General features: G+C 34.3%; 7 protein-coding genes across 7 annotated transcripts; 4 read left to right on the forward strand and 3 right to left on the reverse strand.

Annotated features, from left to right (window-relative positions):
- Positions 1–52: 52 nt before the first annotated feature.
- Positions 53–2,005, reverse strand: IKS1 (protein kinase IKS1; the record flags this gene model as incomplete). Its single annotated transcript, XM_071054860.1, has 1 exon — positions 53–2,005. The coding sequence occupies one exon, from the start codon at positions 2,003–2,005 to the stop codon at positions 53–55; it is 1,953 nt and encodes a 650-aa protein (XP_070909553.1).
- An 818-nt stretch (positions 2,006–2,823) lies between these two features.
- ZAP1 (Zap1p) lies at positions 2,824–4,968 on the reverse strand (the record flags this gene model as incomplete). The annotated part of the gene is made up of 1 exon (XM_071054861.1): positions 2,824–4,968. One exon carries the CDS (start codon positions 4,966–4,968, stop codon positions 2,824–2,826), a length of 2,145 nt encoding a protein of 714 aa, XP_070909554.1.
- Positions 4,969–5,832: 864 nt separating this feature from the next.
- Positions 5,833–6,516, forward strand: LOG1 (Log1p; the record flags this gene model as incomplete). Its single annotated transcript, XM_071054862.1, has 1 exon — positions 5,833–6,516. The coding sequence occupies one exon, from the start codon at positions 5,833–5,835 to the stop codon at positions 6,514–6,516; it is 684 nt and encodes a 227-aa protein (XP_070909555.1).
- Positions 6,517–6,796: 280 nt separating this feature from the next.
- Positions 6,797–8,152, forward strand: TIM54 (Tim22-complex subunit TIM54; the record flags this gene model as incomplete). Its single annotated transcript, XM_071054863.1, has 1 exon — positions 6,797–8,152. The coding sequence occupies one exon, from the start codon at positions 6,797–6,799 to the stop codon at positions 8,150–8,152; it is 1,356 nt and encodes a 451-aa protein (XP_070909556.1).
- Positions 8,153–8,677: 525 nt separating this feature from the next.
- On the forward strand, positions 8,678–9,697 carry PEP8 (retromer subunit PEP8; the record flags this gene model as incomplete). The annotated part of the gene is made up of 1 exon (XM_071054864.1): positions 8,678–9,697. The coding sequence occupies one exon, from the start codon at positions 8,678–8,680 to the stop codon at positions 9,695–9,697; it is 1,020 nt and encodes a 339-aa protein (XP_070909557.1).
- Positions 9,698–9,749: 52 nt separating this feature from the next.
- On the reverse strand, positions 9,750–10,826 carry RNJ42_04701 (RIO1 family; the record flags this gene model as incomplete). Its single annotated transcript, XM_071054865.1, has 1 exon — positions 9,750–10,826. The coding sequence occupies one exon, from the start codon at positions 10,824–10,826 to the stop codon at positions 9,750–9,752; it is 1,077 nt and encodes a 358-aa protein (XP_070909558.1).
- A 946-nt stretch (positions 10,827–11,772) lies between these two features.
- IRC8 (Irc8p) lies at positions 11,773–14,298 on the forward strand (the record flags this gene model as incomplete). Its single annotated transcript, XM_071054866.1, has 1 exon — positions 11,773–14,298. The coding sequence occupies one exon, from the start codon at positions 11,773–11,775 to the stop codon at positions 14,296–14,298; it is 2,526 nt and encodes an 841-aa protein (XP_070909559.1).
- Positions 14,299–14,322: the final 24 nt, after the last annotated feature.

Genomic DNA, 14,322 nt, shown 5'->3' on the forward strand with positions numbered 1-14,322 from the left:
ACTAGCCTAATTTATTTTTTATATTTATATATATGCCATCATTAAAAAAAAATTAAGAATTCAATTTTTCTCTATATAATACCACAGAAAATAAAAGAACTTGAATTAATAGAAGAAAAATTTTAGACCCAATGCCACTACTGTTTATGCACAGTCCCAAATTTAAAAATACAGCGAGGAGAATATTAGAGTTGTCATTTAAATGAGTGCTTTTTAAGTGCCCAAAATAATATAGAGATAATGCAATAAACAAATTAAGAAGCAGTAAGACTTTTGGTAGGTTTCGTATCATTGGTATTGAAATAATATCATGTTGTTTACTATTGATATCAGGTAGAGATAATCTTCGTACAGGCATGGGAGAAAGTTGATAATATTCAACGCTCTTTTCTAAAGCATTACTATCAGGTTTTGATAATAGATTTCCCGGTTTTTCGTAGTCTCCATTCTTCTTAGCCGCTCCCGGTTCCTCCTCTCGGTAAATTTCTTCCTCTTTCACAGGAATGTAATCTTTCCTTATCATATCCTGTAATTTCTTTAGGATATGTTCACACTCCTTAGCTGTTAATCTTTTTCTTTCGTCAGGATCTAACAGTCTCTCTAAAATGTCAAATATATGATAGTCTATTTTTTTTAGTTTCATTTGTTTGTGTTTCTCAATCATATATACCTTTTTTATTGTTAAGCTCTTGATATCCTTCTTCAAGTCTGCTAGATCTAAATTATCCTTGAATGGCAGTTCTCCAAAAACTATAAAATATCCAATCATCCCCAGAGAATACATGTCGGACGCATACGAAAATTCATGATAAGAGGAGCTTTCTCTATTATTTCCATCAATAATAACTTCTGGAGCAGTAAATTCCATAGTACCTGTAGCACCTGTTGCACTTCTACATTCTCCCTTCATTTGACTTTCACCAAAGTCCCCGATGACTATAGTTGGAAATGTTTCTTCTAACATATCATCAATTTCTACACTTATTGACTCATACTCCAAACTGCTGTAGGGCTCCATCAATAAACAGTTAGATGGCTTTAAATCGCGATGAATAAGTCCTATATCATGAAGCTCATGCAACCCAGTTGAAATATCCAATAGAATAGATATTATTTGCATACTTGTGAGCCCTTTCTCTTTCTCATTTTTCCTTCCATTTTTACGTAGCTCTCTAAATTGTTTCTTACGCTCCTCTATTGGAATCATGTTGATGTCCTTAATAAATACTTTCTCATTAATGCAATCTTCTAAATTTCCACCAGAGCAATATTGTTGTAATATAAACATACACGGGACTTTGGTCGTGTCCTCAGTGTCTTGAATATCCATTGCCCTAACATGTCCTACTGAATCATCCATCTCCATCCACACATGGTTATAAGTAATCAAATTGCCGCTCTTGTGCTGTAAAGAACTCAACGCCTTTACTTCTCTTATACATTTGTTGAACCATGTGTCATCATTACCAATAGGAATCTTTTTAAGAGCATAAGTACCCAATTGAGTAGAGCCCAGCTTATGAATCACTTTATATACAGAACCTCTGGCACCATTTCCTAATGGTTCCAAAATTTCAAAGAATTTGTGAAAATACCCGGGTATAAATAAATCATCTGGGATACAAGTAAAAGAGGTATTCCCATCCTGTATGGCATAGTATTTATGGTTTCTTTGTAGTAGTTGGAAATAAATATTCGAGCCCGTTGTAGTAGACATGAAATTATTATTCCTACTATTACCTTGGTTCTCATCTGCCGATGATTCATGTATGTCTGATGGCAATGTAGATGGGTAGCTATCCTCCCTACTTAAATGAATTTCGGCACCGCAATGGGGACATAAATATGAGGATATAGAACCAGCTAACAAATCTCTACTCCCGCCTTTTGCATTGATCTGTTGATAAACCGACACGGACCCTAATTTTGGATCAACAATAGCTAACGATCTGGAGGAAGGATCATTTAAAATAATAGAACCGTCATTATATGGCACTAAACTCATTTATAAAGGAAAACAAAAAGAATACAAAATTAGCACAAATGTTACAGCAATAAACTTTTAACCACAATAAGTAATTTCTATATTGTATTATTTGAAAAGACACCCCTTAAAACTTACCTTTAGAGAATAGTTATAATAATGTTAACTCAATGAGGACGAATATCTTGTTCATAAAGTGTTTTAGACTATTCGTTCCTCTTGAACGAATTAAGACACCCTTTTCTAATACAATGATCGTTTAAATTTGTAAATTCCCTTAATTTGATTAACTTCACATTCATTCTGTCCTTCCCGAATTCGGAGATCACGTGATAGCAATATATACTATATTATTATTGATAATAAATACAAGTTAAATAATGGCAAATCATTTACGAACGATCATTAGTGTAATCTTACTTCTTTTGATAATACAAAGGCTGTCTTAAGAATTATACGACGCCTATGCTGGGGACTCTGCAATGGAACATTAGCAATTCAAAAAAAAAAAAGAGATAATATGGAATTTATAATTTGCTATAAAAATGCTAGTTGGATAAAGGAACAAATGCCAATAGTGACATCAATCCTCTGGAATATATAATAATAACAATAACAAAATCTGCTGGTTTTTGATAAAAAAAAAACAACGTCATAAATAGGTTTCAAAGGGAAATTTTTTTTTTTCCATTTCCAATGTTTTTCTTTAAAATTTAGAGAGCAATATGACTGGTAGCAAGTTAAGTTACAATTAAATGTAATTAAACTAAACATTTCAGCTCTTTATAATGAAACAAGTTATAAAATATCGAAATCCTTCAATATAATTTCGAATTATATCACGAAGTTTCATTTGAATGGCATCTCTTTTTGTGTGATTCAAATTTATTTAGTGTGTCGAAACTTCTTGAGCATTCTTTACAGAAATATTTCTTCATATGCGTTTTCATATGTTTGCTCAAGTTGGACGACTCATTAAATGATCGACCGCAAATTTTACAAGTCAATGGCTTTTCACCAGTATGTGTTCTTATATGAATTTTTAGCGAGTTAGCGATAGTAAAGCGCTTATGACAAATATGACATTCAAAAGGTTTTTCTCCTGAATGAATGCGCTTATGTTGGTTTAAAGTATCTTCTGTTGAGAAACATTTCTGGCAAATAGAACATTTATATGGCTTAAATTTCGAGTGCACCTTTAAGTGTCTAACGAGTTTCTGTCTCTGTGTGAAAATTTTATTACAACCATCCCATCCACATGTATACCTTGATTTACCTTTGCCCAGATGGTCTGTCTCAAGATGTTCATTTAAGGAGCCAGGTGTGTCAAAATGCTTGCTGCATCCGCCCCATTTACAGACATAGGATTCACCATTTTCATTAGATTTATATGTACCATTGTTGTCTTCTTTTTTAATGCTATTTTCGTCATCAGAATCCATTGTGAGATTTTCAATTCTGTTAGCATCACTACTATTTTCTGAATGGAAATTCGAGAGATTTTCGTTAGAATTATTAAAAAACTGTTCTGCTGAAGTTGACCCATTGGCCGGAGATCCATTTTTCACTTGGTCGTTTAAAATATTAATTTCAAAGTGAATACCGTGTTGATCATTAATGTGGTTTACTAACGAGCACACATCATCACCTTTGAAATCACAGTCTTTCCATTGGCACAACGATACGTCATGACCTACTCCGTTGAAGATGTTTTGTTTATCCTCATTAGATATATGATCTTTTAGCATATGTCTTTGCAGGTCAAACAGAGTTGTATAAGTTTCGTCACACTTATCCCACTGGCACTGTATGTCCTCATCTTCCTTGAAATTCCAGTTGAAATTTATGGTATTGCCTATACTAGCGGATCCCGCACGACTACCAATTACCTCTCTGTCATTAGAAGTTATCGGTTGTGGGGAGAGTAGCGTCTTGTTATTTATCATCGGGGACTCCATGAGTTTCCTTTTTTTCCTTTTTTGAGATACATAATCCTTCATATCATGAGTATGAACCTGGATTCTATGGTGGTGATGTTGGTTACTGCTGTCATTATTTACACCGGTATTACCAATACTAGGAATTTGAGACGCTGTCTTGTAAGATATTTCGTCAACACCATTCCCGCCTTCAACTTTACCTACAGAGGGGTCACTGACGCTAATGCTACTGGTTCCCCTAGTATTAGAAGGGAGCTGGGTCTCCAACAAATTCACCAAATGCTCGTGATTATGGTGATGATGATTGATATGCTTGGCCAACGGTATCTCATACAACTGTGATATATTGCATAGGTCCTGGAGGATCCTTAGGTCCTCATCATCGTTGTTAGTGACCTCATTAGGCATGGCCATTGAAGAAGATGCTGTGGCAGAACCAAACTGAGCATCCTGAAATAAACTGTTATGGTCAGCAAATATCAGCATATCTTTGTCATCTTGTGAAACTGGGTTAATAAAGCCGTTAGAATATTGGCTATTATTGTTATTATTAGCATTATTGTAATTATTATTAACATTATTATTATTATTATTATTATTATTATTAGTAATAGTATGAGTTTGATCTTGCTTCGAATGCTTATGACCATTATTATTTATCATCGGTTCCTGGTGTTGCGTGTTCTGATAATGAGGATAGTTTGGTGTAGCCGTGGATGTTGACGTACAAAACTGTATACCGTCCTGTAAGGAATCGTTCTGAGGATGGTCAAGATCGCAACATATCTCCAAGATATTGGGATTACAACACTGCACAGGTGTAACACTGGGACTACCATTCACAAGACTCCTCCGCCTCCTATCCATGGGAACAGAAGAGGATAATCTCCTGGTAGAGTCAAAATCCAGCATCAACTTAGATGTTATATCATCGCAATCAGAATCAAACCCTTCACAGACCCCATCCGCCTTATGCACATGCCCGTGAACAAACGTGTACTTATCCCCATTATGTATATGCCCATGAACCACTCCTTCTCCCATTTCACGTTGTTCATTTAGTTTTATTATAAACTATTGTTACCCAAAAAATAATTAACAATTTTCTACTTTTTCAAAAAAAAGTTAAGAGTTATAATACATTAGTTTTTTTTCCCGTTTATTTCCCTTTCTTAATATATGTAGCTCAAAGTTTTTTTATTATTGGTAATTGGACAAAGAGAACTTAGCTCATCAGTCTTTTGTCGTTGTCTTTGTCAAATAATTCAGCTTGTGTATGGTTTCTATTCTTTTAATGGATAAGGACTGAAAAAAAAAAAGGCTCTCCGTGTAGAAACCACCGCACATATTGAAATTAGGTCCCCTTGGTGCCCATTGTTTTTTAATTCTTGCCAAAAATAAAAAAAAAACATACAAAATAAACTGATCGCTCCTCTGAGCCAAATTGAAGAAAAAAAATCAAAACAGGCAATAAAAATTTCATTAATCGCTTGGATTTTACTCTTCTGTGCGTGCTTTTGTGTTGCCTTGTGCCAATAATCCTGATAATATGAATTATACACCCGAGAGGTTACACAATTTTCCCTGTATTTCTATTTCTTTCTTTTTTTTTTAGATAGCTCTTTTCTTCTTGTGTCATATTTTTTTTGATTTCCTAGTCATTGTAGACGTGGCATGTGACTTTAATTTATATATGTGTGTAAACTTTTAGGGTTTAGTTTTTCCGTTACCATGGTGAACGAACCCTAATTTTTTTTTATTTGGTTATAGAGGCAGATAAGACAAAAACAATTTATAAAGAATAGAAGAAAAAATAAGGGGATAGAATTGTTTCCATAGTTCTTTTTAATTTAGGAATAGGAGTAAAAAAAAGAATAAACGTTTCAAGATAGCTATAAGAAGAGGAGAATGAAGGCTGTATGTGTATATTGTGGGTCGTCTGGCGGTAACGATCCTGTGTACAAGAGGGAAGCTACGAAGCTTGGGGGGTTGATCTACGAGAAGCGTTGGTCGTTGGTGTACGGTGGCGGGACCGCTGGGTTGATGGGGAGTGTTGCGCGTGCGGCTGTTGGGGATGATAACGCGGGCCGCGTGCATGGTGTGATTCCAGACGCACTAGTGGCGAAAGAGAGAGAACGCGCTACAGCAGGTTCTACGACAACGACAGAGGAACACGGAAGTAATAAAGATGTTGTTGGGGAAGATCCTGTAGATGGGACTACTGGGATTTCGCAGTTTGGGGAGACCACCGTGGTTCCTGATATGCATACGCGGAAGCGGTTAATGGCATCGATGAGCGATGCGTTCGTCGCACTGCCTGGCGGGTTCGGTACACTGGAGGAGATCCTTGAATGTATCACCTGGTCTCAATTGGGAATTCATGGGAAGCCTGTAGTGTTGTTGAACATCAATGGGTACTTCGATGCGCTGTTGCAGTTCTTTCAAAATGCCATCGAGTCTGGGTTTATTAGCAAATCTAATGGTCAAATACTTCAAGTAGCCTCCACACCAGAAGAGGTCATTGACTTAATCATCAATTACAAAGTTCCAGAAGGGAGATTCAACTTGAAATGGTCTGACGAAGGATTGTGATAGGCCTCAAATATGACAAAAGCAAAAAAAAATTAAAACTCTCTTTTTTATGAAATTAAGTAGGTCCCAGTGGAGTTTCGAACTGATTACAAAAAAAATAAAAGAAAAATTATTGAATAATTGATTTGATTATTCAAAGAACGATTGAAAAAAAAAATCTATCTAAATAATGCATTATCTCTATTATATAAATATGTAACTCTCAAAATAATGAAATAAGTATATTATAACAGAAAGTAATACTGTAAAATACAAATATTAAAAGAGCGAAAGAGAAATAATGAATCCGGCTCTGAAGGCTTTGGGCCTAGGTAGTGTGAAGCTACCATCCAGGAACTGGATGATATTTTGGACTGTACTTGCTGGTTCATTGAGTGGTATAGGTTATGATAAATACCAACAAAGGCAAATTATCAATAGGTATTGCGAGGCTGTAAAACCGTTGTCTTTAGAACATATTGATGTGGCAAAGACGCCCAGGAAAATCACTGTTTTCATCGCTCCACCTCCAAATGACTACCTTGATACTTCACTCAAAATCTGGAGGAGATATATCAAACCTATATTATACTATGCTGGGTTAGACTATGAGGTTATTGAAGAAGATAGACAGGGTTTGATTCGTACTGAAGTGGCATCAAGGATAAGGCAACTGAGAAAGGATATTATCTCACAAGAGGTAGAGCAAGGTAACATATCCAGCGATCGGAACTCAACTTCCTTTATTTCAAAATCTTTACCATGGCGCAATAGCGATAAGGAGGAGGCAACCGATGCTGGTGATAATGAGAGATTTGATCCAGAACAGGCAAGAAAATTTAAGGCCGAATTCGATTTTAGAAATATCATGGGGATTTACAAAAAAGTACCGAAGTTAAAAGGTATTGTGGAGGAAGATTCATTGATAGCTGATCCAAAATTGGCTGGTGGAGTAATTTGTGTTGGAAGGGGTGCCTATAAGGAATATCTTACGGGACTACATGAGGGTTTATTAGGACCTTTAGAACCCCCCATCGAAACGAATGAGCAAGAAAATGAAAAGACAATAGGATCAAAGCTCATTAGACCCGAAGATGACAATAATTTACGAGAATCTCAAGATGCAGATGAAAGTGAACACCTTACCAAAGAAGATAAGGTTAAAGAAGAGAATGAGGAGGAAGATGAAGATAACTCAAAAATAAAACTCTTGAAACCTTTCATAAAGAAAGAAGAATTTACTGATACTAAAATACCCTCTGAATTAGAGCCGTACTTAGGAGAAACTTCCTCTAAGATTTTAAGAAACCCTAAAAATAATGTTCCTTCTTTGCTATACCAACCAGTTCTTGTAGTACCTGTTCCAAATCTAATTGGTTTCTTGACAGTTCCAGAGAGAATTTACAGATTCTATCAGAGAAGATACTTTGTCGAAGAAGTTTGTGCTAAAACTGAAGATGTTGTCGAACAAAAAAACATCGTCAACTACAAACCGAAGGAGCACATTAATCTCGCTGTCGAAGAAGAATCGGATTGGCCAAAACAATGGGTTAACACAGGTAAAGAGAAAAACAGTGAATGGACTCAGAATTTAGTCCAAGATGAACGTGTAGTATCTAAGATGCACGTTTACGAATTAGATAAAGAAGAGAAATAAGAAAGAAAAAATAAAAAAAAAAAATAGGTTTTTAAAAATAACACAAACAGAACAAAAAATTCATGAGAACAACACTCAAAATAGCATATCTGTAGCATATTAATCTTATTCACAAAACTGTATATATGAAAATTTTCAACATGGTTATTTAGTAACTTTAGTAACTAACTCAAGTATTTCTTTTATATTTTTATTACATAACATAACATACCGCCCAAAATCAATGAAAAGAAGTATAACAACCAATCCTTACGATCTTACCGTACATTATCTGTTTTGGAATCATATCATCAATCAATACTTGGTTTTGCCAGAACTTTCAGAAATGATAATCACGTGACCTATAACTTTGAGAGCATCGAATTGTCATAAGGGGCCGAGTGTGAGCAAAATCAAGTAGATAGACGATATTTAAGTCCTGGTTTTAAGGTACATACGAAATACTAATACTTTTGGTAACTTGTTACATTTCTTATTAGAGGCTAAGAAAGGATAAGACATAATAAAAGATAGAGCAAAAAAAATATGTTTTTTAAACCTCCGGTAGACATTGAGATCCAATTGGATGGAGAGGAGACAAGGAAACATGTAGATATTGCCAATCCTGTTGGATCAAAGACCTTAAAGGAAAGCTACCCCCTATATGAAGATGGTGAATCAATAAGTGGTAATATCACTCTTAGAGTACGGGACGGGAAGAGAGTAGATCATCTTGGAGTCAAAGTGTCCGTAATTGGTTCTATTGATATGGTTAATGGAAGCAGTGCCTCAAACAGTGGCAATTCTCAATCAGCATTTGGTGCTAGTGTTGATGCTAAAAAAAAATCTGTAGATCAGTTTCTAACTTTAAGTTACGATCTCTGTCCTCCTGGTGATCTACAGCATACAAAAACCTTTCCATTTTCATTTAAGGACATAAATAAACAATACGAGTCCTATAGAGGCAAGAATGTTGATGTTACATACGCTGTAAAAGTTACAATGATACGAAAATCCGCTGATATATCAAAAATGAAGAGACTATGGGTTTATTTATACAACGATCTCTCTAAAAATATAATAGAGGCCAATGGCTCCAATGTTAACACAGCCGAGGAAGTTAACGAACAAGGAAAAAGCAAAAATGATGTTGTAACAAAGCCAGTTAAATTGGATATAGGTATCGAGAATTGTTTACATATAGAATTTGAGTACTCTAAATGTCAATTTACATTAAAAGATGTAATAGTTGGGAGGATATACTTCCTACTATCTCGACTAAAAATAAAACATATGGAATTAAGTTTGATAACAAGAGAATCGTCAGGTTTACACACAGGTAATACACTCACTGACACAACAGCTGTTAGGTATGAAATTATGGATGGATCTCCAGTTAAAGGAGAAACAATACCCATACGATTATTTTTAGGAGGTTACAATTTAACACCCACTATGTCGAATAATCAATTCAACGTCAAAAACTATTTAAGCTTAGTGATTATCGATGAGGATGGCAGAAGATACTTCAAGCAATCAGAAATTATTTTGTATAGAACACGTTAGTTGCAATTTGTAAATGATGAATATATAGAAAATGATAATATTAGCATAGTGTTCACATCTTTCTTACATCAAATATGTTGTTACAAACACGCAAAGTTCTATCATGATTGTGCGTCAGGTTTTTCGTATTGTTGATAAAATTTGTATTAGAGATATTTTGCATCGTTCTTCTTTCTGTAGTGTCTATTTTCAAAAACTGGATAATAAGCTCTATTATGTCTTTATCATCTTCTATATTATCTACTATTATCGATTCATTATTTTCAATATACTTTTTGAAAATCTGATCAGACTTTCTTGCAGCGGACCACGGATAATCAGGCTTCCACCTACCAGCATTTCTTACTATATTAAACATTTGATACATGATGATTCCGAGAGACCAACAATCGGCTGGTTGACCTTTATAATCAATACTAGATAGAACCTCAGGTGCCATTAAGGCTTCTGTGCCACACATGCCTTTACAATCTGTTAATGTGCTATTTCCATTTGTTATCACAGCCACTCCAAAATCGACAAGTTTTATGTGGCAAGCATTATCAGTAATCATAATGTTCTCTAATTTCAAATCCCGATGTATAACACCGTGCGAATGCAAGTACTCAACAGCCAGACAAATCTGGTTAAAATAGCATTTCCTTTCTTCTAATGTAGGGTATAGGTCCATATACAAAACTCGACTAAGACTAAATGGTAAAAATTCCATTGTAATCGTTTTCTTAGGTATATTTATGTCGTATGCATCAACGATAAATTTGGCATTTTTCAGTTTTATGAGAACCTCATACTCATTGAGTAATACTTTCGCCATACTCTCCCTATAGTCCTTTGAAGGGTCTCTATCAGTTGTGTATATTTTCTTCGTAACTAACTTACCTAGCTTTTGATCCATCGTAACAACCACATCACATGTAGTACCTTTAGCTATGCGAACCTCTTTAAATAAGGTATCAGATTTTCCAGAACCATTAAATGTTAACTGGGTATTATTAACAGATTTAGTAGAGGTTTTAAATCTACTCCCAATAGTACTCCATGTGGTAGCTTGTCTTTCATGTGGCTTTTTATTCGCACTTCTGGAGTTACTATTATTTCGACTTGTTATCTTTGACAGCCATGAGTTCATAGGTTTAGAAGATTAAATAACAGTAGAATGAATCAGCCTGTAAGTATAAGTTTGAGAGATAACTATAACTTCTCAAAGTGAAAAATCCTAGAGGGATATGAACTGTTTTAATTATTTCAAATTTATTTTAGTATTAGAAAAGCACAAAACTAGCATTAAATTTCAAGGAAAAAGTGACGAAGTGTTGAAATATAAAGAATTCAATAATAGGCGATTATATCATTGACCTAAAGAATTAAATAGTATATACTAACAGCCTATTAGATTCTGCAAGATACTGAATAACTGTCCTTATTATTCATAAGTTGTTGGTAAAACTGAATAGAAAGGCAACTGAATAGTAAGGTAACAAAAAACAGTAGATAGATTGGTTAGATTGGTTAGACATATTTTACAAAAGAGCTAGTAAACTATTTAGAGGTCCTTTAAGCTAGAGAGAATAATAAAGTATATTACCAGTTCTTCTCTTAGTAGGATTTGATTGTTATTTTGATTTAGATCAATACTGGACTCGATATAACATTTTTCATCATATGCTAGAAATGGCGAAGTGAAAAAAAAAATTAAATCCATTATCTTCCTAACTGAAAAAATAATTAAAGATTTTTCCTAATTGGGTAAACCGTAAATAAATACTTTACTCTTGTATACACATACAATGGTAGTAGTTAAGAAAGGGAGCAAAAAGGTTCATGGATTGCTTCCCAGTTATTATAATAGATGATTTAAAGATTTTCTTCAATTGATTATGCTAAAAAAAAATGTCGTATCACCTACATTTCTTACAAATATTTTTACGAAAATAAATTTATAATATAAGGTACTTAATGGATAAGAGTAAAAGTTTATGGAAAAGTTTTGAAAAAGCACTACACAGATAAGATATTGTTTAAAATCATTACTGGATCGATATTTGTAAAGAAACAAAAATCCAAACTGTCTTTTAATGAAGTGTCGACATCCGTTAGATACACAGTTTCAAGTTGTGAGTGGACTAATAGCGTTTGCGACTGGCTCGTTGGCAATTGTTCTACTCAGTGAAAGTCACAGAAATGACGGTGACCTAATAATAATAATATGTTCCACATTTATCTTCGGTCTGAATAATATATTAACGTTCACCCAAAACGTTAGATGGGTAAAATTTAAGTACTCCTTACAAGTTAATAGTATATCTGCTAATAATGTTATAATTCCATTAATTTTCCAGATGATCGCACTATGGAGTACTGTATATTTGTTCCATAAGGTTAACAACACAAATTACATGTCAATTATTTCACAAAAGGAAAAAAATGTGCTTACCGCGCTACAATCTTTGCTGATAATAAATTTTTTCATCAGTGGAATTACATTAGGTAGCAGTTTAATAGAGAGACCCTCGACTAATAATGTTACAATATCTGATAATCAACTCGAGAAAACAAATGTGATCTATGATGAAAAGTTTATCCCTATAAAAAATTCTTCTCAGACTTTAACACCTAGCTTGGATTTAGGCCATAATATAACAACAATTCAAGAAGATAATGTATTAGGTCCTCATTCTAATCTGATAAATAAGCAGGTTAATTTGGTTGGGGCACAAGCAATACAATCTCGTTACAATTCAAGTCATATATCGCACGGATCAGTTGTTGTGCATCCATTAGCAGACACATCAAAATATCTATCTAATAACGAATCTCCTAATACAAAAAGAAGAAGACAAAAAATATTGTCAAAGTTTAAAAGGTTTAATAAAAGATTTAGAAAAAGCAACGAGAACATATACAAAAAAGAATTGAATAGTAAAAATGTTCTTCAATTGGAACCGACAGCTATCAATAAAAGAGGTACGATATTTTCTGAGATTTCGGGCTTCTCCAAGAATTTAATACCATTTGTAGGATCCATTAACGATAAGGAATCTAAAGCAGAAAATACATCTCATTCATTAATTCTTGATGTTAACCAACAAAAAGATCAACAACTAGAAAATATGAACTCGCTCCAACTGCAAGATGAAAGAAATGCTATAGGTAGATTTGACAATGTGCTACTTCCTCCTTATTTACGAGCAAATGAAAATATTCCTAGCACTCCAAAGCTGACTCATCAATTTGATAATTCTCCATTACTGCCGCCTCCACTTGAGAATCAAATATTCAAAACGCTGTCTGCTGCCTCTGATAACATTCTAGATAATTTCGATTTGCATACTATTCCACAAGCGCACGATAATGAGTTAGATAGTGATGAAATACCAAGTTCTGCCCATAATTACCCAAGTCACATTTCATTAGAAATGTGGGAAGAAAATAAAGATTCTTTTATCAATAAAATCGACTCAAGACCAAAAAGTTTGTTATTACCAGTATTTACATTGGATAAGAGTGCAAAAACACCAGAGTTTAACCTTAAAAAGTTAGAAACATTACAGGAAAATGAAGGCAGCCTGCCCTTAGCTGGTTTAGGTATACAAACATCTACATCCTTTAGCTTTCCTTCGAAAACGTTTGATAGCTCAAATAGTAGTGATATCGGTGAAGAAATCATAGAAGGAAATAATGTCGATCGAAAAATCCCGGAGTCTTTTAGTATGTCTGACGATAACAGCATAACAAATGATATTAACCTTGATACAATCAGTGCTTTAGATGAATATCTACATGATGAAGAGAAGCATAACAGCATCGACGATACAGCTATGGAGGAGAGCTTAAACCAAAATTTTTCTTCGTCATTCATAGCTGACAACTATACTAGTTATGACATTGATACTAGACATTCGCCTACAAAGTCAGTTATATCTGTTTTGTCAGGTTCTGGAAGCCTCGGCCATAAACAATCAAATAGTCGGTTAACAAACTTACTAGGTCATTCCCGTGGGAACTCGTTAATTAACCAACACTTTCCTTCTAATGTCTCTGCACAGTCGTCTCCAACCAAATCAATTAGAAGACAGAAACTAAGCAAGAAGCTGTCCTTCTCCAATATATCTGATACATTTACTTCAAACTCAATTAACGAGGTTAAGGGTTTTGGTGTCAAGTATTCCAATAGCTTCAGTCATAAGGTAAACAGAAGTATTGATTTCAGTTATATACGGAGTCTTCAGGGTAATGAACAATACTCCCCATCTAAATTCAATATCAGTCGCAGTAACACTACAAAGACCTACAACGAGGCCGATTTACGACGTCATAGTGTAGCTATAGATAATAGATTAGATGCACCAATTTCCATTCACATGAATTCAAAGTCTAGCTTCTATAAGCAAGGTAATAAAGCTTCAGAAGAAATTCATGTCCCTCCTATTGTTAATGTACATGAAATTCGAGAGGTTAGTGGAGCCTCCCTTGAATCATCGAATTCAGATTCTACTGAAAGATACCCAGATATTGTCATGAGTGAATATGATAGAGAGAAATGGAATGCCTTAAAAAATGTTCATGGCATACCCCAGGATATTCTGCATAATAGTAATTAATTAAATCATTTTATTTTTCGGCAT

Source organism: Nakaseomyces bracarensis (genome assembly GCF_045282275.1).
Source record: "Nakaseomyces bracarensis strain CBM3 chromosome Unknown Scaff13_0, whole genome shotgun sequence".
NCBI lineage: Eukaryota > Fungi > Ascomycota > Saccharomycetes > Saccharomycetales > Saccharomycetaceae > Nakaseomyces > Nakaseomyces bracarensis.